General features: G+C 43.9%; 1 protein-coding gene across 2 annotated transcripts in view; it reads right to left on the minus strand.

Moving 5' to 3' along the window:
- The window catches only part of PI4KB (phosphatidylinositol 4-kinase beta), a 1158526-nt gene that overhangs the window by 419504 nt on the left and 714993 nt on the right, over positions 1 to 24029 (minus strand). For both annotated transcript variants that reach the window (XM_044065607.1, XM_044065608.1), the window contains one exon: positions 8215 to 8338. In XM_044065607.1, the coding sequence (XP_043921542.1) occupies positions 8215 to 8338 (124 nt within the window). The remainder of the gene's footprint in view (positions 1 to 8214; positions 8339 to 24029) is intronic.

Here is a 24029-nt window from a genome sequence, read left to right on the forward strand (position 1 = left end):
ACTTTCAAGACAAAGGGCTTACATTAATTAAGGAGAAGTATCAGTCTGGAGAGATCTAAAACCTAACTTAAAATGACCACAAAAATATGAAAAAAAACAATAGGAAGGCATTTACAGTTCACATGCATCCTGCCCCGGAAATTACTTGCAGATATCAGAGTTGCAACCTTCTAGTCCAAGGGTGCTTAAAGAGAAGTCAGTACTGGACAAGGAAGAGAATAAGTCGTGATGAGAAGACGAGTGAAAGTTGGACTCCTGGAAGAGAATTAGGTGAGTCTGAAGTGATAGTATTCCTTCGAACAAGATAAGTTCTGAATTGAACAAGATACTCTTTTAATTCCCGAGTATAGATTTTCTCCAAGTTGTGATGGCTGAAGAAGATGGCCAGGCAGAAAGGAGCCAGTCATCGAGATATCACTACAGAAGGCATCCAGTGGTGGCAGATAGCCAATATCGCTCAACATTGGGCAGAAAGGAGCCAGCCGCATTTCTTTAAGGAAACCCTCTGCTGAGGTCCCTAAAAGGCGAGACCACTGGGCAGGGCCTGGCGCCTGATTGAAAGTGGCTGGTCAGAGTAAGTCCCAAATCCTCATTGCTGATGATGGCCATTTTGATGAGCGCTTCTGTGAGCTGCAATCTCATCCTTTTTTCCCAGCCGTAGAATGATATGTCCAGATGCATTTTGACAGAAACTAAGGTCTTGACGCTATTCTTGAGTTAAGGTTGCTGCTCCTATTCAGGTCCAGTCCCCTAGTTTTGAACCTTTTTGAGGGAACTTTGAGAGTGACAGGGCCTAGGTCCCTTGGGACTCTGACTATGAAGGTTTGGGAGTTTTTTGGCTGTGCTTGGATCCTTTTAGCTGCTGTGGGGGAGGATTTTCAGGGTATCTTTTCTTTTCTATTTTTCTGGGAAATTTAGATGGGAGTATGTTCTAACTAATCTACCACGCCTTTTTGGGGACACATTTTTACAGTAATTATTTTTTGCCCAGGGTATGTATAAAGCTCTGCCTCCCCAGATCGCCTCCAGAGGAGGAGTCCCTCCCTCCTTTTCAGCTGCAGGAGCCCCTCCTAGGACAGTCGCCCTCCCACTTTGCAGCTGGTCTCTGCTCCCAGGGCAGCTCTCCCCCTGTCCGCCTCTGCAACTTCTCTCACGCCAGGGCGCTCTGCTCCCTCCTTGGGAAAGATCCCTGTAGACCTTTGGGGACCCTTGGTGTTTGGGGCAGATGGCCTGGTTTTCGTGGTTAGGGATTCGACAGCAGACAGAGTTCCTTTCCCCGTTCACACCGGTAAGGGGCTCGGTCTCTTTTACTTTGGGGCTCAAGAGCGGCACCCAATAAGGGGGCCCTCTCCTTAGAAGTTGGGGAAGGCTTGAGATCGTTGAACCAAAGCGGCTCCAGGATTGTCTGCAAAGAGCTCATGGTTGAAGTTCTGAATCGCCTTAAGAAGAACCCAAAACTCAGCATATATCTGAGGAGAAAAGCAATCGCGTTAGCTGCTGTCACACTCCCTGTTGTAGCCTCCCTCTTTTGCAGCAAGTTCTCTAATGGATGTATCTCCCAACTCTTTGACTAGATCCTCTGTAGTCGCAGGTAAAATGGGTCAAATAGTTCAGGGATCGCATGGAAAAGCCGCTGAACCATAATGAGAGTCCGGGGTATCGTCCATAGTCCCAGAAAGATATATGATAAAGATGAATGAGGAAGATGCGCCTGCATAGCGCCTGAGTCATAGCCACCATATTAGGGGATGGACATGGGAGATGATTCCTATACGTCCTGGTTCGGTTTTTTGATATTATTCACTGGGCTTTCTGGAACTCCTTTTCCATGGGACTTCCTTCCACGCCCTTCGAAGTATTTAAGCCTCCCATTTTTCGGAGGTTCCCTTGTCACAGGAGGAAGAAGAAGAGGGGAAAGCGAATGCCTTCAGCAAAGGCTCCCATTCCTTCAGAAGGAGAGGGGGATCCCTCGCGAGCATAAATCACATGATCTCCAACTTCTCACTAATTGAACAAGGCACTTAAGGGGACCTCTCTGTTCAGGGAAAGTCAATATCGGGACTCAAGGACATCTTGGAAAAGAGACAGTGGCTACTCCACTGACTTCTCTAAGTCATGGTCGGGGGAGCATCCGAGAAGAGGGGGGGCACTCTCGTGGGGATCTGTGGAGCTGTGCTCGTGATCGGATGTGGGAGGAAGAGGGGCACATGGACCCATGGCCGAGAACGCGCACGGGATCATTGAGGAGACCATCAATGCAGGAGAGGATAAAGAGGGAAAAACAGAACAGACAACCACGGAGGATAACCTCAATGAGGAACACTCGAGCTGATTCAGAACTAGGTCGAAGGAAAAAAGACGTTCACAACCTTTTGAAGTCTCGGTGAGAGGGAGGAACATCACCGCTCCAAGAGAACGGGTCAGGAAAGTCTGCCAGCCTTCGACTCGCCTGAGTTTTCTGATTCCTTTGCAGACTTGGGCTCTCCGAGCTCGAAGCAGGTTTTAATAATCCTCTGTCAGTTTAATAGGGCCATTGAGATGAATGCCCTGGCAGATTAAAGTCAAGCCCATGTCAATTCCATGAGATGTCCTCTGCAGATCCCATTCGGCCCTACATAATATGACCTCTGTCCAAAAAGAGGATCAACAAGACAGTCACCTTGTAAGTCAAGAGGCAAACCGCAGTAGACTTTTTAACACATTGTGAAATAAAGGTAAACATTTTAGGCCACAATCAACAAAAAAAACCAAGAAAAGTAAATATCAGACAGAATTCAACCTACTCAAAAACCTAGTATAGTACAATAGTTCAAAACTCTAACCAATTAATAAACCACCCAAAATCAAGGAACAAAAATATCTAAAACACATATCATATGTTTCTCCAACCAACATCGACTGTTAACTTTAGAGAACAATACCTCCTCAAAAAAACTTACAAATAGTTAAATAACTAGCCCTTTCTGTGCTTCAGCTAGCTGCAGAAAAATAGAACGCAATAACAAAAAATAAGATATGAGGCAGCAGAGGGGACGTACGCTTTAAGCAGACAGCTTATTCCCGATGCAGAGCTTGCAATACTAGATTCACGGTAAAGGCGGCAGAGGGGGATACAAGGTACAAGAACACTATCACATCTGTACTTTTCTCTGCACTCAGTCCTTCCAAGAGCAATCCTTGAGTACCATGCCCCTTTCAGTATGTATCTGATCAAACATATGAACAACTGGAGTGTCCACAGATGCACCTCACAAAAAGAATACTGGGCATAAACATGTCCTACCTCAAAGCCCTATCCCTGCATTCTGTCTCCTACAGACTGATGAGAGGCCATCTATGTTTGGCCTACAAAGCATCCTTTGACTCCACTCTAATGAACCTATTGCACATTTTCAAAACAACCAGCATCAAAATTACTCTATCTAGGGATCTAAACCTTGCCTTCAACATAAATAGGACATGTTGGTGTCTCAGAGATTACCCCATCTCTACATCAGCTTCCCATCTATATGAAGTAGAGTTCTTCCTTAACCCAATAAAAGCATAACTTGGACCAGTATATGGGAAATTGGAAATGTATCCTTGGTTTATCACCCACGCCTGTATTAGACAGAGATGGCTTGTAAATGCTTGGCCATCCACACCAAAGCTTATATATACCCCCTTAAAACAGCCCTAAGGTACCAAAACTTGACATATACATTTTGGGAAGCATGGTTAGGCTTTAAACAACCCTTGGGATGGTTAGCCTAGAAATCATCTTAGAAACAATTTATCTTTGTGGGTACAAAGCAAGGACTCCAATACAATAACTGAAAAACAACAGTGGAGAAAAAAAATGAAATTATTTAAAAAATTGTGACAGCACTGCATAGTAAAAACAGATATGTGCAACACTATGAAAGACTGAGAAGAACTACAGTGAACTTGTGTTGGAGATGCGGGTTCATAAAAAGTACCTCACTTGTCCATCAGCTCTTAGGAAATGTGACAACTGCATTGGTTCTTCATACTGTATACTTTATCATAGATACAAATTCTGTCCAGGATTATAAACAAATCCAAATGTCATACTTTACTGTTACAGTGATCCTCACTACTTAAGAATATATTTAGGGTTGGTCTGAGTTTAGAAGAGAAGAGGGAGGAAAACTGATCACACAGGTCCTCCCTATCATAGTGAAAGTGTTGTGTTCTTCCTCTTAAGGTGGTCAACTCTCCAAAACAATGGAAACTTGGGCATACAGCATCTTCTCTTTAAACTGGGCACCCACGATACTGCCCTTTGAAAGATGATAGTCTCAGCAATGCCATCTTGCAGAGATACACATTTCTATGCCTGTGGCCCTTGCCACATCACCACCACAGTCAGAATTAAAGTAGGTCACATAAAAGAATTTTGAAGCTGCAGAAAGCATTTCCTTTTATATCTGGTTAATTGTCATTTTTCAGTGAACTACAATATGATAAACCTGTACAATTTAACAGGCTTTCCCTAACAATTTAATAACATACTTCACAGTTTTGTGACCTCTGATTAAATTATATTAGATATATACGCCCCCTCAAATGAAGGAGTAGCACAAAAGCCTGTGATTCAAAAGTCTTTTAACATCATGGTTTTCTTTAAAAAAACAAAATTACACCAATGCAAGAAGTCTGACAACTTACGAGAAAGAGAGAAGTTGAGGGTCCTCAGTCTCAAAGCACAACTCTCTCTCTCTCATAATGTCTGCCCAAAACTTTAGACTTTCTCTAGGGGTAGGGCTGCAAAAGATGTTTGCTCTGGGACTTGTGCTAGTCCAAACAGATCTCTAAGCAAAAAGGCTCTAGGAGACCTGCTATAAGACTACCTACTGAGATGGGAGTTTTGTGTGTGTGTGTTATAGAAAAGAGCAAAGCTTATGTTCCTTCTTAGGGGCTACAGGGAAAAATCAGGATGTTTCCAGGCTGCCAGCGGAATATCACTGATCTCCACTGGAACATAAGCGTCTTTCACTAAATGAGACAAGGATTCATTGCCTCTGTAAAGACTCAATAAGGAAGTCCATTAGGCTCTACTGATTTCACATACAAATCAGAGAAAATATGTTTCATCCCTTACCTCTCCTCTGAACAAGAGCTACACATGGGTGCACTTGTAACTGTGCAAATGACTTGGATATCAGGTGACATGGAAACTGTGTGTGTGGGGCTAATTCTTGAAATGGGCTTTATGACAGGTGTACTATCAGACTGACAGTATCATGCCACACTCCCCAAAACAGTGCAATTTCATGTCTGTTACACAAGCTTCCACAAGACAGCAAACGGCTTGATGTCATGTCCCTGAACTGTGAGTCCTGGTACAAGTTAATCCAGTGACTCACTTCTACTTGAGCCAAAACACTTTGCTGAACTTGGGTGTGGGTGTGGGGAGAGAAGATGCAGTGAAGGAAGGCCTTAGTTCTTGCATGCCCCCCCCCCCCAAACTGTGGCCTGTTCACCTGAGGGAATGCTTCTTATTATCAGGTAAACTGGCCTCAAACTTTATTTAGTTAGCTGGGCTTGGATGGGTTTACTACTTTGGAATATATATTGCTCAGGATGAAAATCAGCGGTGTTCCTCCTCCACGAACCACACTGTCCCACAGAGATGAATGTCTGTTCAAGCCTTCATTTGCTGATGAGAAGCTCGACATCTGTATGACTTGGGTACCCTTAATTATTTAACATCCCTTATTCCCGGACAGCTAGGCTCAGGCCTAACCTCTGGAGCTTTAGTTCTTCTTTTGGCAGTGACTGACTTCCTGCTCCTCCCCAAGAAACCAACAAATGCTTCTGCAGTTCTTCACATATTGGTACCCACCTGACTTGTATCCATGAACTGAACGTACAAGCTTTTCAACAACCTGCACCAGGCTCAATATACAAACTAAGATGAAAAAGATTTATGGAGTTAACAAGGAATGCCAATATATGTACTAAGACTAATCATACACACCCTGGGCCTAAGGATCTTCTGAGAAAACCTTGCAGAATACAAATGAAAAGGAAGAACCAAGGTAAATAAATCCACAAAGTTGTTTCTGTTGCTTCAAATCTATTGTGCAAAAACCACTGTGACTAGGTTTTAAACAATCCTTTAATTACCGTGTGATGTCCCCACTCTGGGCCAGTAATCAAGGAGTCTGAATCTTCACCACTGGCACTGGAAAGGGATGTTCACTTAGAACAAAAAGGGATACACCCAATATTTCCAGATGCAGCTCTCTGCATCAAGCACAATCTCCCTTAAGAGCACACAACACACTCAGTCAAGGGTCTGCATTTCTCTGTCTCCCTCTACGTCCCCAATAAGAATCCCCACTGGCACAGCTATAGAGCTAAGACCTCAGCTGAGTGTCCAAGCCAAGTTCTCCAGCACCTTCTTTGTGAAACCAGTGCTTCATGTCCCTGCTCCAAACAGCTGACACACACACACACACACACACACACACACACACACACACACACACACACACACACACACACACACACACACACACACACACACACACACACACACACTCTCAGATCTGATTTTCTCACACACAAACACACACACGAACACACACACACCTGGGAAAGGTTGGCACAGATTTACTAGCTATGCCCCCTTCTGCCCAGACTATAAGGTAGTTACACTGCCATCAGACACTCCAAAGCCAGCTACTCTAAAGATCCTGCAAGGGTATCCAATTATACCCAATACAAATGGTAGTCTGACCAACAGCAAGGCTTTCAGAAGCAGCCAGAGCGGTCACCAAATATATATAAGTACTCTCAGAGATTAAAATATTCTCTAAAAGACCAGCCACAATGAAACATTTAAATATATTGAATAATAAATAAGAAAAGCACATGAAAATACTAAATATCTATTTACAGTAAACACCAGAGTTTCAATCACAGGAACTATTAAAATAACACAGATGAATAGATTCACACAGATACAGTAAAACAGTACTTAACTAATCTCACTATGTTTTCCTGACTGATCTAAAGAATTACTATTCCCTGGTCACTTACTAGAGCAAGACAAGATGAAGTAGGTGAGAGGTCCTTCTCTGCCAGGTTCCAAAAACAGACTGCAATGAGACTTCATTCTCATCTAGTATTAAACATCATTTTTGTACCAGATTACAGAATGACATCACATACATCTGGTCATCTGACTTCTGGTTCCTATGCAACTCCCCCTGGCTAGAAGCTGTCAGGATTTAGCATGCATGTGTCAATAACACACACACGCACACGCACACACACACACACACACAACCTTGCTAAGATTTCCTGCAGCTCCTAGAAGTCATAAAACAATTTCAAACCTCCATGCTTCCAAAGTAGCCATTAGTTCACCCCAAAGACAATGCAGAAAGCTTCCTAGTACAGATTTTCTGTCTCTGGCTGCATTAAGACCTGTAAGATAAAATCTTTATGGCCTAAGACAGGTAATTTCATTTCAAACTATTTTCAAAGTTAGGTGGACTGAGATTAACCTCTTCACTTCCAGTATCCTCTGTTAAAACATGTACATTTAAACAGTTACAATAATACATGTATATTTTTTGCTGTCCAGCAGGGCACACTGTTGGTAGATTTTTAACAAGCAGCTTTACAAATACATTTTTCAACAAAAGCATCTGTACAAATCAGTTTGATATACAAATGACATAATTCTTTATAAAATTCCAGCTACCTGTACTAGCACATTACACATCTACTGCCCTACTTCTCCTGGCATAGCTAGCAGTATCTCACATCATCACATACCGCATTAACAGTCACACTAAGAGACCATCTGGGTGAGAGTATAATTTCTACAGAAAAAGGGTTTTTACATGTGTTGCATTATCTTCAACAGTCACAGGCTTTTCTGTAAGACCAAATCTAAAACTTTAATGAAACTAGCAGTTTAAATTTCAAAATGATTCTAACAGACTCCCTCCATCATTTGTTCTTGTCAAAAATAATTTGACTGAATACCGTCTGGGCTTCTCTGTTCAGAATACGCCAGTTTAGGATTCCATCTAGGAATCTTTCAAAATTACACTTAACCCACATGTACTAGTGAAGTAAAAATGTGGAGCTCAGAAACCATCCAGTACTTTTCATTCACACAAGGCAGCATAAGTGATTCTCAATTCACCAGTGTTGCCACTGAATACATACTGAAAGAACTTTTCAAAATACCTGCAGCTGTTTGAGGACCTGATATGCAAGCAATTCCTGACGGAGGTCATCACCACACTTAACAATCACAGACAGCAGACGCCAGTTGGGAAGGTGGCCATAAGGGGAACCTTCTCTGATCCTCCTAAGGGAGAAAAAAATGGAAAAAAATAGAGGCTGAATAAAAGCTACAAAAGTAATTTCCCAATTCTTTCATGTCTGCTTTTTGATACTTCTTTGGTTAATCTCCTTAAAGATGTTCACTCAGCATAATATAAGCACATTTAATTTTCCCCCATCAAATGCAGACAAAATGGAGAGTGAAACCAAGTCTGTCATACATTTTTACTTACGACTCATGTTGAACTATTAACCAAAATTGCCAACAGTGTGAAAAATCAAAGTTATGACCAAAACACCACAAGAAGAAACAGAGCTGAACACTGGATAAATAGCAACACTTTTATTGAAGACTGTTGAAGTGCTTCTTTCCTACAAGATACTAGGACTTCATCAGAACAGTCAAACAAACTCAAACATTTTACATAATAGCAGTTAAAAACATGTGTTATGTCACACCATCAAATAAATGAAACTGAAACAAAAAAAACACAAGATTTAATATTTTAAAACATCCAAATATTTTAAAATATCTGGTAACTCAGCATATTCATATTTACTCCTATGGCAACTTTCAAGTCAATAGTTCCTTTAATGTCAATTCACAGGGTAGTACTTATGCAGCTTTATTTCAAAACTGCAATTACTTTTATATAGGAAAAACTGAAAGACATTTCAGAGAACATATTCATGAACATATATATGACATTAATAAGCAAAACTGTACTCTCAAAACATATTTGTGAATTTCCCAACCATATTTTTTTGTTTTATGGTACTAAGAAAGTTGGTATCCAAGAGGGGGTATGTGGAGTGAACAATTGGAAGTCCGTGAGATACAGTGGCAGTAAGATTTTAATGCTGATAAATAAACCCCCTGGATTACGGGAACCATTATTTATTAGTGTACTTAAAATTAAATATAACATGTTATAATACTAAGTTTTTACATTCTAAAATATTTAATCTTGCTGTTTTTGTTGTGTGAGTTTCAATTATTTGATTATATGATGTGATTTGATTGTATGATGTTATAACACCTGGTTCTTATCTGCTGGTACTTAAAATGTTGGAGTTTGACTGCGTTCTGATGAAGTCCTGGTATGTAAGGATTAAAGTGCTCAACAGTCTTCAATAAAAGTGTCACTATTTATCCAGTGTTAAGATCAATTTCTTCTTGTGATGTTTTGGTTATGACTTCATATGTAACTATGTAGCTTAAAATAAAAATCATAAAAAAGTTCAGTTCTGCAATGTGCTGAATCAGGCACATCAGGGTGCTCAAACACAATTGGCCTACAAAAGATCCAATAGGGTAGAAATAGAGTAGACAGAGACAAAAAAAGCCCTATGAGTCTAATGAAGTCACAGTGTGTCACAGCGTGCAACAAAGTAAATATCACCAAAACAATTACTTCTCATCTCATAGCCTTTGCGACGATTATCATGTTTAAGTCTGATATCTATTCCATTCTGGATTGAAGAGATTTTTTTTTGTTTACAGAAAAACAACTTTTGCTAGTCAACTTATTCTTACTGCAGGTTAATTATTAACCATCATACCACAGATATATGGGGGGGGGGGTGAGGAGTGGGAGGTGGAAGGGAAGCACAGTGCCCAAAGAAGATGGATGCTAACACCTCACTGATTAGAACACTTATGTCCATCTTCCAGAATAAACAGCAGTTAAAATAGTAATTTCTACACAAGAACTGTGGATTAAGATGACAGAAAGGTTAGAAATCTTGACTGTAAAGTTTGGATGGATTATCTGCAGTATTTGTAAATTAAAAGTAAATATTTTGTGATGAACATACTTTTCCAGGAGAGTGCCACTGAAAATTGCATGTCTGCAGCATAAAATGCTTGCCTTCCCTTTTATCAGTAGAATAAAGTGGATGAAGGCATAACATTTTCGTCTTATGAAGTTCTTTTCATTAGTTTTTGCTAGTCTGTGTTAAAGATATGAAAGAGCAGAATGAAAGCATATCAGAATTCTTGATAAGAGTCACCCTGAAAGACATCTGGGTCAAAAATAAGGTCCAATATGAAAATGGCTGGTTGTTATGTTTCCTCACTGAAAGTCTTAAAATAAGGAATACTTAAATAGATATGGCTGCCAGCTCAGCCACTAGGGAAAACAGACGGTATAAGCTTGATGAGGCACATCAGGGTGCTCTGAAACACAATTGGTAGGAAGAGCAAACCCACTAGGCTGGAAACTTCACTATTTAATTATCAAATTCCATACTTACAGAGGAAAATGGTATCTATCTAATTCTGCTCACATAAGACATCTAACACAGGAGCAGACAGGTGAGAGCAGTGGAAAAAAAGAAGTTATGTACTCACCATAACGTTTCATGTTTGTTGTCTATCTTGTCTTCATTCTTACTGGTTGGGTTTGGAACTGATCCTCGTTTCTGACTCAGCTGTATACTAAAGCTTGAGGTCTTCCACTGGTTTGTGCCTGCATCCCTATCCCTTCATGCTCTAGTGAAGCTCCCCAGATCTTGCTTGCCGATAACCCCAGTTAACTAAGGTACTATTACAACATCTTATGAAGACAATGAAGAAGGTCAGAGAACACACTTGCCAACTGAAAGAACCCTTGGTCCTCCAGGAGCCACAGGCAGGGGAAAGAAGGGCGGGATGTAAGAATGAAGGCAAGATGGACAACAAACATGGAACTTTATGGTGAGTACACAACTTCTTTATGTTATGTTGTCCTATCTCACCTTCATTTTTACTGGTTGGGACAGCGTCCCTAGCACCATATTTCCAGGGTGGCTCATGGGAGTATATTCTACAGGACAGTGGACCCAAAGGAGGCCCTGTCCCTGGAGGCCAAATCTACTTTGTAATAAGTGATAAAGGTATGAGGCCTTGCCCAAGTCACAGCAGCACAAATGGTACCAAGTGGTAGCCTAGCACAAAAGGCAGAAGAGGCTGCTATGGCTCTTGTAGAATGACCCTTGACTTTAGAGGGAAGAACTTTGTTGTTAGAATTATATATAAAGGTAATACAATCCAAGTCATATTGAAACTGTGACCTTAGATACAGGAGCAACTTTCTTTGCTTCTGAAAATTAACCAACGAACTGATCAGATTTCCTGAAGTCTTTTGTCCTATGTAAGCAGAAACGTAAAGTACAGTTGTGTACACTTACCATAAATGTAGATGTTTGAGTGTATTCACTGTTGCAGTCATTACATTTGGGTAATCTGCTTGCAGGTTGTCCTCAGTCGGCCTGATTAACAAAGTCTTGGGTCCTGCGTCAGTTGCTGTCCCTTCTTCCATGACGTCAGGTCATCAGGGGTATAAAACATGCAGCCGATGCCATTACATCAGTTTTTCTTGCCCCAGATGTCAGGTGCCCCTCTAATGGGAAGCAATTAAACATAAAAACACAAAGGTATACCTCCAACAAAAAAGCAAATACACCAAAAAGGCTTTTAGGCATAGTAAAAGAAAGTAGAGGTATAGCCAAAAGAAGTTAGGGGGCAGGAGGGAAGGTAACCAGAACTGCAACAGTGAATACACTCAAACATCTACATTTATGGTAAGTGTACACAACTGCGCTATGTTCTTCGTGTTTCACTGTTGCAGTCATTACATTTGGGTAGATTCCCAAAGCTATTGGTTGGGAGGAGGAGTTTAAATAGCATTAGGGCAGCTATAAGGCCCTGCAAGACTGCAGGGACAAAGGCAGCTCTGGATTTAGAGAAAATTGGCAAATTATAATGCTTGGTGAAAGTATGTACAGAACTCCAGGTAGCAGCTTCTAGGATGTCCCTGGTAGGGATGCCTCTGAGAAAGGCTGTACAAGTAGAAGCAGCCCTGGTGGAGTGAGGTCTGATCCCCTGGGGGATAGGTTTTCCATGGTGCTTACAGCAGAAATGAATGCAATGGCTTATCCATTTAGAAATGGTTCGTTTTGAAATAGCCTTCCCCTCTGCCCCTGCGGCAAATGCTACCATCAGTTGTTCAGATTTTCTTTGAGGTTTAGTCCTGTCCAAGTAGAATCTAAGTTGTCTGTGCACATCCAAAAAATGCAGTATCCGTTTCCCTTTGTTCTGTGGATTAGGAAAGAAGGTTGGCAAATGAATGGACTGATTATGAGCCACACTGGATACCACCTTGGGCATGAAGGATGGATTGGTTCTGAGTGACACCCTGACCGTATGAAAGATGATGAAAGGCTCTACTGCCATAAGGGCCTGTAATTCAGATACCCTTCTAGCTGACGTGACTGCTAAAAGGAAAGCTGTTTTCCAAGAAAGAAATTTTAAGTCTGCAGTAGCAGCTGGCTCGAAAGGAGGTAGAGTGAGTTTCTCCAATACAAAGTTAAGGTCCCAGGCTGGGGTTGGAGCTCTCCTGGGTGGTCTCAAATTTTGGGCCCCTCTGAGGAACTGCTTGAGCAGTGGATGAGAGAAGAGGGGTGGGTTCTGTGTTATAATGAGCTGAAATGGCTCAGGCGTGGATTTTAATGGAGGAAAAAGACAGGCCCTTGTGCAGCATCTCAGTTAAGTATTGTAAAATCTGAGGTAAATTGGGCGCTGATGTGCTCATCCCTTGAGATTGGTTCCAGGCACAGAATCTTTTCCATTTTTCAGCATAAGATTTTCTAGTACTAGGATTCGTTGCCTCTAAGATGACATCTATCACAGGTTTGCTGAGTGAGGGTAAGGGAAAGTTTAAGTAATTAGCCAGGCTGCAAGGTTCAGTGTTGGAAGCTGATGGTGCAGAATCTGGTTCTCCTGCTGAGACAGCAGGGAAGGAGTCTGAGGCAGGTGCCATGGAGATAACAGTGACACACTGCGCAGGACTGGGTACCAGTGTTGGCGCGGCCAGTCTGGAGCAATCAAAATCATCCTTGGTTTGTCCTGTTTGACTTTTAGTAGTACTTTGGAGAGCAGAGGCAGCACGGGAAAGGCATAGACTGATAGGTTTTGCCAGATGAAGGACAGAGCATCCACTTTCCAGGCTCGTTTGTGGGGAGTCCTTGTGCAAAATTTATCCAATTGGTAGTTCTGGGGGGAGGCAAACAGGTCTATATCTGGGCTCCCCCATTCGCTTGTCAACATGATAAAATCCTTGGTTCCAGTTTCCACTCGTGTGGGTCCAAGAGGTTTCTGATTAGTCCATCTGCCAGTGTATTTAATTTTCCTGGCAGGAATTGAGCTTATAGGTGCACTTGGTAGCTCAAGGCTGTGTTCCACAATGCCATGGCCAGTCTGCACAGGGGTTAAGAATGTGCACCCCTCCTGCTTGTTTATGTACCACAACCGTGGTGTTGTTCATCTTTACCATTAGTTGTCCTGGAAGAATGTTGTCCTTGAAGGCTGTCAGAGCATTCTGTACAGCTAACATTTCTTTTTGATTGATATGCAGGTGCATTTGACTTGGGTTCCATTTGCCCTGAATGCACTTTCCTGCCAGGTGAGCCCCCCATGCATAGTCTGATGCATCTGTTGTTAGGGTTTGGGCAGCAGGGGGCGGTGTGAAAGGTAGTCCCTTGTTTTGGTGGCAGGCCTCTGCCCACCAAAGGAACTCTAGGCGTAGGCAAGGTATGATAGGAATCATTGTTTCTAGACTGTGAGAATGTTGACTCCATAGGCTTTTTAGATACCACTGTAGTTTCCTCATATGCAGCCTTGCATATGGAATTAGAAGAATGCAGGAGGCCATGAATCTCAAGGCTTGCAGTATTTGTCTTGCAGATATAGCAGGGTTTTTGTGGCCACTTGTTTGAAGTAGATTGTCAAATGAATTTGCTTTTCTGGCGTGAGGTAAGCCATCTGGGAAGTTGTATTAAAGCTTGCTCCCAGGAATGTAATTTGTTGACAGGGTACCAGTTGTGATTTCTTTTTGTTTATGGTGTACCCCAGACAAGTTAGAATCCTTTTTACAAAGGCCAGATGATTTAAGAGTATGTCCTGGCTTTCTGCCTGAATTAGACAATCGTCCAGGTATGGATATATTTGAATACTTCTTTGCCTGCAAAATGCAATAAGTGGAGCTAGGCACTTTGTGAATATCCTGGGTGCAATGGGATAAGCCAAAGGGCAGTGCAGAGAACTAATAGTGCGTGTAGCCTACTTTGAAGCGTAGGTATCTTCTGCAATATTCCCTGATTGGGATGTGCAGGTAAGCTTCTTTTAAATCTAGTGTTGCCAACCAGGCGTCCTTGCCTAGCATAGGAAGTAACTGGTGAAGAGTCTGCATCTTGAATATTGGAATCTCCAGAAAGGTGTTTAGAGGAGACAGGTCCGGGATAGGACGCCATGATTTGTCTTTTCTGGGTAGCAGGAAAAGTCTCGAGTAAAAACCTTGTCCCTTTTCCTCTTCTGATACCAGCTGAATGGCCCCCATGCTTAAGAGGGAAAGTACTTGTTTTTGAGCCTCTGTCCACTGATTTGGGGGTAGGTCCGGCCACCCATTTGGCATTGGCAACATGTGGAAGTGAAATCTGTATCCCTGGGACACTATTTAAAACCCATTTGTCCTGGGTAATGAGTTCCCAGTTCTTTGCATGAAGAGCAATCTTTCCCCCCAAAGGGGTAGTCAGAAGATAAGTGCTTGGAAATTTTAAAAGGAAGTCACTGAGACCGTTTACCATAGGGGGGAGTCCTGTTATTCCCAGACTTGGAAGTGGAGGCCCCCACTGCTTAGTTCTGCGAGTCCCCTGGGACTGAAACCTGGAGTTTTTGCTGTGTCTGGGTTTGGCTTGTGAAGACCTGGAAGGCTGGAAAGGACCAATTCTTAGAGGGCCAGTGCCTACTAAATCTAGGAGGCTGAACTTGTAAAAAATCTTTTAACAGTTTGCATAGATTTAGCTTTATCTTCCATCTTTTTAAGAACTTCTTCAGCCTTGTTGCCAAACAGGCGGTCCTGATTTAAAGGAGCATCCAACAATTTAGCTTTAACATGATCACGCAAAGATTGTTCCTTAAGCCAAGCATGTCTTCTAAGCACAGACCCAGTAACAGCAGCCCTGCAAGAGGCCTCTAAAGAATCAAAACCACATTGCAAAGTATGTTTTCCAACTTGTTCAACAGAATGCATTAAATCCTGTAAGTCTTTATTTTCCACACAGTCAGGAATCAATATCATTTTCTGTATAAGCAGTACAATAACATGTTGCTGATATTTTAACATATGAAATTGGCAGTTTAAATCTCTAATGGCCAAGGTTGCTGAAGTGTAAACCTTTTTACCCCATCTATCCAGCGCCCTGGAGTCTCTATCAGAAGGGGTAGGATTTTTAGCAGTAGAAGCCTTAATATCCTTAGGCCCCTGTGAAATAGTCTCTGGATCTGCAATAGGATTTTTGAAAAGGAACTTGTGGGACTCAAGGACCATGTAGTATCTGTCTGGTTTACTGGGAGCAGGAGGCAGGGAATCAGGGGCCAAACTGGATTCCGAGAAAGCATCATCAACAATGTCTAGTACAGGAGGAATAACCAAAGGCCTGTGCTGAGGTAGGAGAAGGAAATCCCTAAGCCTCTTTTTTTGAATCAGAAAATTCCTGGCTTTCCCAGTGAAAATGCTCTCAGAGTATGTAAGGTTTCCCCAAAAGAAAAATCCTCAGGTGGGGAAGCAGAGGGAATAGAGTCCTCTGCATCAGAATCCTCATAGGTAGGTAAGGACAAATCCAGGTCATCAGAAGAGTCAGAAAAAACAGAATCTTGATCAGAAGATTCATAATCAAGCTCAGCTCTAAGCCTCTTGGGGGGGGGGGGCTACCCCTGATTAAAGTTATTAGATCTTCAGCCATTTTTATAATTTGTTTTTTAGGCATAGAGGCCTGAACATGTGGCCTGGCCGTCATTTTTTTACACATGGATCGAGATTTAAGCCTTAGTAATGAAGGAGGCGTCGATTTAATATGCAAGTCAGTAGGCCTGAATACACTCTCAGAAGCCGGTGCCTGCACAGTGGCTCCGGACCCATCCAAGGTAGAGACATCCGCGGATTCCATAGTTGAAGCATCTCGCGGCATACCGGACTCCGAATGGGTCTCAGTAGAGGCCTGTGAATCAGAAGCAGCGGGTATCAGGGGCTGCGAAAGCGCCTCACTGAGTACCGGCGAACTGGCGACTGGCTTAGGAGAAGCGTCGTCAGCAGTTTTGGACCTCGGCGGCCTGTCTGTCTTTATCTTTGCGTTTTTTCAGAATCCCGGTAGTCGGATGGCTAACCGATAACATTTCTGGATAATTAAACCGAGAACCAAAATATTTAGAGGCAAAAATATACAGACGACGGACAGTGTGCTGATTAAATAAAGCACAAAACCGACAGTAAGGTACGTTGTGGTCAGGGCCTAGGCAAGGAATACAGTACGAATGAAAATCTTTATGAGGTATTTGCTTTCCACAAGTAATGCAATTATTAACTTTTACTTACATTGGTAAGGAGCAAGAAAAAGTTTCCCTAACGGGGTACTTAGCTTTTAGTTGAAGACTTCAATTCTGAAACATGAAAACGAAAATTTCAGGAGTCGGCCGACTGGCACTTGCGAACTGATTCTGTTTCGGGCACCGCACGGCAAGAAAGACTGATGTAATGGCATTGGCTGCATGTTTTATACCCCTGACGACCTGATGTCATAGAAGAAGGGACAGCAACCGACGCAGGACCCAAGACTTTTGTTAATCAGGCCGATTGAGGGCAACCTGCAAGCAGATTACCCAAATGTAATGACTGCAACAGTTAAACATGAAAAACATCTGCCTGTGTACATCCAGTTGGTGAAGCGTATATTCTGCCTTGTTGCCATAGTTGGGAAAAAAATGCTAGTTCTATGGACTGATTTAGGTTAGACTCAGAGCATACTTTTGGTAGGAGGGATGGGTTTGTTCAAAGGGGTACTCTGTCTTTGTGGAAAAGCATATATGGTGGCTTGATCGATAATGCTTGCAGCTCTGAAACCCTTCTAGCAGAAGTGACGGCAATCAACACACTTGTTTTCCATGTTATAAATTTTAGTTGACAGGATGATGCAGGTTTAAAGGGGGGAAGAATCAAACAGAACAAAGTTTAGGTCCCATGGTGGTAGAGGGATTTTTATGGGTGGTCTTACAGGTTAGTGCCCTTCAGGAAGGCTTTGCATAGTCTGTGGGACATCAGATTTGGAGCCAAATCACTTATATGGAAATTAGATATTGCTGCTAAAAGCACACGAATAGCAGCTGCGCCTTCATTAAATAGTTTTGCCAGAGCATAAAAGGGGTCAATGTGTTTACTTAATGCCCAGGAAGAAAATCTTTTCCATTTACTCATATACAATTTGATCACTGAGGCTATATGAGAAGAGATCAAGATATGTTTCACAGAAGGAAGGTTAGAAAGCCTTGCTATAATTATAATCGGAGCAGCCAAGCTGCCAATTTGAGGGTTTGAAGGCAAGGGTGGAGTGTTCTGGATGTATGAGTCAGAAGGTCTGGAACTGGGTCCAGAACCCATGGCTCCTTCTGAAGATGAGGCCAAAGGAAGGGGGAACTAAAGCTGACGAGGCCAGTATGAGGCGATGAGAATCAACTTGCTTCCCAACGAGTTGGCTTTCTGGAAAACCTTGGGTATCAGAGGAAAGGGAGGGAAGGCATAAAGGAGACCAGAGGGCCAATCGTGCACAAGTGCATCCCTTGGTGACTCCCCCCAAAGGGGGGAACAGGGCAAAATAGCCTTTGCATTTGGCATTCATGGATGTGGCAAAAAGGTTGCAGTAAGGCTGGCCCCATTTGCAGAAGATCATCTCCGCTACTTCTTGTTTTAAGGACCACTCGTGAGGAATGAGAAGAATTGCTCTGCTGAGTTTATCTGCTATAATGTTGGATTTCCCTGGGATGTGCATTGCTACCAGGAAGTGGTGGGAGGAGATCGCCCACTACCATACTCTCAGGGCCTCTTGACAAAGAGGGTAAAAACCCGATCTCTCCTTGTTTATGTACCAGACAACTAACATGTTGTCTTGTCTGTACTGCAATTGTTCCCAGCGAGAGAGAGTCCTGAAGTGCCTGCAACGTCAAAAGCACTGCTCTCATCTATAGCATATTGATGTGTAAATGGGCCTTGTGATCCTGCCAAGTGCCTTGGACTGTCCTTCCCAGATAATGCCCCCCCCTCACCCTACCTGGGAGGCTTTGTGGTCACTGTGGTCACAGGCTGTGGAGGAAGAAAGGGTTGACCTGATGTCACATGTTTGAAGTGAAGCCACCAGCGAAGGTCCTTCTTGCAGGACTCTGTTAACAGAATTTGGTGAGACATGGGTAGTTCCTGCAATGACCACTGAGTGAATATTAGCCACTGCAGAATTCTCATGTGCATGTGTGCTAATGGAACTAAACTTATCACTGCCGCCATGGTTCCCCAGACTTTTAAAACTCTTTTCGCCTGTACTCTCGTTTCTGTAGGAAGTTTTGCCATCATGTTTATTGCCTCTAGATCTGCTCCTATAAACATGGTACATTGCGATGGTATCAGGCAGATTTTTCATAACTTATTGTGATCCCTATGTGAGAGCAGAGAAATAATGTGGTGTCTCTTGTTTCCTTCCAGTAGTAGATGCGTGGTGGTGGCAGTTAGGAACCACTCAGTCGGTCGTCTAGATACTGAAACAGTTGGAATCCTAGATGTCTCAGGTGAGCCATGACTACTGCCATACACTTGGTGAACACTCTGAGGGCTGTAGTGAGACCAAAGGGCAGAGCTCGAAATTAGTAATGATTGGCTCCCAGCCAAAAGCACAGATGACCCCTGGATGGCCTGTCCATCTTTATGTGGTAGTAAGCATCCTGGAGTTCTACAGAGCACATCCAATTGTCTTTAACCAGAAAGGGAAGACTCGACTGCAGTGTTACCATCTAGAACTTGGGTGATTTTTACTGATTCGTTTAATTTGCTGAGACCCAAAATGGGCCTCCAGTCTCCTGTTCCTTTTGGCACTTAAAAGGATCTTGAGTAAGTTCCGAATCCTATTTGGTCTGCGGGGACTCTCCGGATGACTCTTTTTGTCTAGCAACTTCTGAATTTCTAGAGTTGACTGGTTGGAACATCTAGGGTGTTCTACATGTCTGGGACGGGAAGCGAAAAGGGTAAGGAATAGCCTCTGGATATACTTTGTACCCACTTGTCTTTTGTTATTTCCAGCCAGGCTTCTAGGTACAAAGATAATCGACCCCTGACTGCCTCCAGGGATGGATAGACGGGCCTCCCTTCAGGAGTGCTTAAAGGACCTACCATGGAAAGAATCCCTGTTGCCCTGATTTTGCGGACCCCCTCTGCTGTGTGGGTGGCATCCTCCATTTGTACATCCCCCTCTGCCCTTAGGGAAGAGTCACCACGTGTGCCCTGAAAAAATAAGGGATTTATGGAACCACATCTTTCCTCCCTTCTGGCCTTTTGGATAAGGTCAAGAAAGTATGGAAAAACGGATTCCTATGGCACAGAGAGTTTTTTCCTTCTTCTTCACACCTGGTTAGTGTCTTCTTGACTTTTGGCCCTAACAAGGATGAGCCATCGAAAGGGGCATTAATAAAGGAAGATTTAAAAGGTTCTGCAAAGTCACACAAGCACATCTAGGAATGTCTCCTTAGGGACATTCTTGTACCTGCTGCTCTGCACGCTCCATTTGCTGCATAACAAATGAGCCTCATGGAGAAGTTGACCTCAAAGTTTAAGGTAGAGAGCTGAGAGGAAACCTTGTCTGATACTCCTGCAGCGACTGTAACTTGCAGAGCATCTCCTAGCTCCTTTAGGAGAGCTCATTGTAGCCTTGTAAAATGCGTCAGATAATTCAGCGATTTGAGTGCAAAGGCCGCTGAAGAAAACATGCACTTCTGGTATCTGTCCATCATACGAGACTCCTTGTTCGGCAGATGGACAGATGAGGATGTTTCAGAAAGCTCCTTTTTGTTGGCTGCTGTCACCACCACAGCATCTACAGGGACACCCTTAGTCAGGAATCCTTTATCTGAATGGGCTGTGATGAACATATTTGTCCTCAGAGACAGGTTCCACTGCATCTGGAGACTCCCACACCTTTCGACTAACTAGTTTCATAAGTTTGTCGAAAGATGGAGACACCCAAGTGGCTGAAGGGTGAGATCCAAAAGCCTTCAGGTAAACAGACTCCTCATCAGAAGGGTTGATGGGCTTCCAGCCACCTCTCTGCTTAAGAATTTCTAGGATGTCTGCAAAGGAGACATCCTCAGAGGGCGACTGTGGGGACCCTTCCAACTCATCAAGGTCTGGGTCAGAGGTGACTGACTCCTCTGGGGAGTCTAAATGCTTCCTCTTGCAGAGTCTCTTATGAGGGACCTCTTCAGAAGGGTATTCTGGACAGGTTTCAGAAGAAAGGGGTTCGCCTGATGGGGTAGCCTGAGGCCTAGCATCTCCGCTGGTCTGTGGATTGTGTGGTGCAGAAGCAGACGCCGGTGCCTTAGGGGAGGAATGTCTGAACCTTTGAGTACAGCTGCCTGAGGAGACAGCACTCTCATCAGCTCAAAGCCCCCTCCCCTGATCTTAATATACCACCGGCTCTGAAGAGCCAGAAGAGATTCCCGGAACAAAGGGGGGTGGCTCTGAAGCTGATGTAGGAGCCAAGCTCATCAGCGCCGAAGCCCAGAGAGGCAAGTTTGGATCTGGCAAATGTCTAATCCGACTACCCTCTCTGGACCTGACCGGAGAGAGTCGGCTCCTAGACTCTCAGACGGAACCGAGGATGTCGGAGCAGACATTGGGTCCAAACATCCCAGGATGGTTCTCGGCACCGATGGTTCCACAACAACTGGTTCCAGGCATTACGGCTCCAAGGTCCCTGGTCAGCTCGGAGGAGGAATCGATGTCGACGGGGAAGTCTTGTCTGGCTCTGAATCCCGCTGGGCTGGAGCCGAGAGGAGTTTGGCCAGCGCCGGTGTCCTTAGAAGCCTACGCATCACCCGATCAACATTACTGTCTGAAGGAGGAATTTGAGGAAAGAGTAGGAGATCCAATTGTTTGCAAAATAGAGAACCTTAGAACAGGAGCAACTAGCTCCAATTCTAGGGACCAGCTCCGCAGTTCGAAATCCATTGGCACCGAAAAGTACAGTTGTGTACATTTACCATAAATGTAGATGTTCGAGTGTATTCACTGTTGTAGTCATCACACTTGGGTTATCCTGTCAGGGGTAGTCCTCAGTCGGCCCGAATACCAGAGGCCTAGTATTTCTGTGTCGGTTGCTATCACTTCAGGACTGACATCAGGTCATCAGTGGTATAAAAACAGGCAGCCAACGCCATTACATCAGTTTTTCTTGCCCCAAATGTCAGGAGCCCCCCCCCCAAATAGGGAGCTAATTTATGGTGGAAAAATCCCTCCAGTAAAAAGTAAATACCAACAGCCATGTAAAGAGTGATGAAGAGAGACAGAGAGAGAGACAAGGGGGCTTGGAGGGTGGGAAACCAGGACTGCAACAGTGAATACACCCGAACATCTACATTTATGGTAAATGTACACAACTGTACTATGTTCTTTGTGTTTCACTGTTGCAGTCATCACACTTGGGTTGATTCCCAAAGGTGAAGAATGGGTGGAGGCAGTTAAGAAAAGTTGGGGCTGGCTAGTATGCCCTGCAGGACTGCGGTTGCAAAGCCCGCTCTGGATTTAGAAAAGATAGGCAGGTGGTAATGCTTGGTGAAGGTATGAACAGAACTCCAAGTTGTAGCTTCCAGAATGTCCCTGGTAGGGACTCCTCTGAAAACGCTGTAGAGGTTGAAGTTGCCCTAGTGGAATGTGTTCTGACCCCCTGAAGGGGGTGGTTTCCCATGGTGTTTGTAACAGAAATGGATACAGTGTGCTATCCATCTGGAGATGGTTTGTTTTGATATGCCCTTGGCCTCTGCCCCTGGTGCAAAGCTGACTAGTAACTGGTCAGATTTCCTAAAGGGCTTAGTCATATCAAGGTAGAATCTGAGCTGTCTGTGCACATCCAAAGAGTGCAGGATCCCTTATTTTGAGGATTAGGGAAAAAAAGGTGGGCAAATGGATAGATTGGTTGAGTCACACTGGACACCACTTTAGGCATGAAAGTTGGGTTAGTCCTGAGGGAGGCCCTGTCAGCATGAAAAATGATGAAGGGTTCCACTGCCATAAGTGCTTGTAGCTCAGACACACTTTTCTAGCTGAAGTGATGGCCAGAAGCAAGGCTGTTTTCCAAGAGAGGAATTTTAACTCTGCTGACGCTGCAGGCTCAAAGGGGGTAGCATGAGCTTTTCCAAAACAAAGTTAAGGTCCCAAACAGGGGTAGGGGCTCTTCTTGCTGGCCTTAAGTTGTCAGCCCCTCTCAGGAACTGCTTGATGAGAGGGATGTGAGAAGAGAGGTGGCTCAGTGCTGTAATGAGCAGAGATGGAAGAGGCATGGATCTTAAAGGAAGAGAAGGATAGGCCCCTGTGGAGTAGGTCTGCTAGGTAATCCACGATGAGAGGTAAGGAGGGCTGTGCTGGATCCGCTCCTTTAGTCTGGATCCAGGAACAGTACCTTTTCCACTTGTCAGCACAGGAGTTTCTTGTACTAGGTCATCTGGCTTCATGTATGACATCCAGTACCTGCTTGCTTAGGCTGGCAACTGGAGGAGAAGTCAAGGAATAAGCGAGGCTGCAAGGTTCAGGGTCTGCAATTGCGGACGCAAGAACTGTCCCTCCTGCTGAGTCAAGAGAGTTGGGATCTGGGGGAAGTGCCATGGAGGCAATGGTGACACACTGGGCAGTAGTGGGTACCAGTGTTGGACAGGCCAGTCTGGGGCAATCAGGACTGCCCTTGGTCTTTCCTCCCTTAGCTTGAGTAATACTCTTGTAAGAAGAGGTAGAGGGGGAAATGCTTAGAATGAGAGATTTGCCCACTGGAAGGATAGGGCATCCACTTTCCAGGCCTTGCTGTGAGGTTCCCTGGTGCAGAATTTGCTGAGTGGGTGGTTGTAGGGGGAGGCAAATAGGTTCATCTTCGGGGTACCCCATTTCTGGGTCACAAGGCTGAAGGTGCTGTGGTTTAATTGCCACTCGTGTGGGTCTAGGAGATTTCTGCTTAAGTTGTCTGCCAGAGAGTTTTGGTTGCCTGGCAGGAATTGAGCTTGCAGGTGAATATGCATTGACGAGGCCGTGTTCCAAATAGTCATGGCTAGCCTGCAGAGTGGGTAAGAGTAGGTTCCCTCTGCTTGTTGATGTACCACATCACTGTGGTGGTGTTGGTTTTGATTAGTAGAGGCCCCGGAGAGAGTAGGGGTCTGAAAGCTGTCAGAGTGTGATGAACAGCTAGCATCTCTTTTTGGTTGATGTGCAGATGAATTTGATTTGGGCTCCAGTGGCCCTGAATGTACCTGCCTTCCAGATGTGCAGCCCAGGCATAGTCTGATGCATCTGTGGTTAGGGTCTGGGTGGCGTGGGGTTGTGTAAAGGGTAGCCCCTTGTTGTGGTTGCATGCTGCTGCCCACCAAAGGAACTCTTTCCTTAGACAAGGTATCATAGGTATGATAGTTTCCAGGTCCTGAGAATGTTGGCACCAAAGACTTTTTAAGTACCATTGAAGTTTCCTCATATGCAGTCTGGCATATGGAATTAGTAGAATGCAGGAGGCCATGAACCCTAGGATTTTCCTTGCGGATAACTGGGTTCTGGAGGCCATTTGAGAGAAGTAGCCTGTCAGATAGGCTTGTTTTTCTGGAGTAAGGAATGTCA

Source organism: Protopterus annectens, chromosome 3.part0 (assembly GCF_019279795.1).
Source record: "Protopterus annectens isolate FY-2018-M chromosome 3.part0, PAN1.0, whole genome shotgun sequence".
In the NCBI taxonomy this organism is placed as follows: Eukaryota; Metazoa; Chordata; order Ceratodontiformes; family Protopteridae; genus Protopterus; species Protopterus annectens.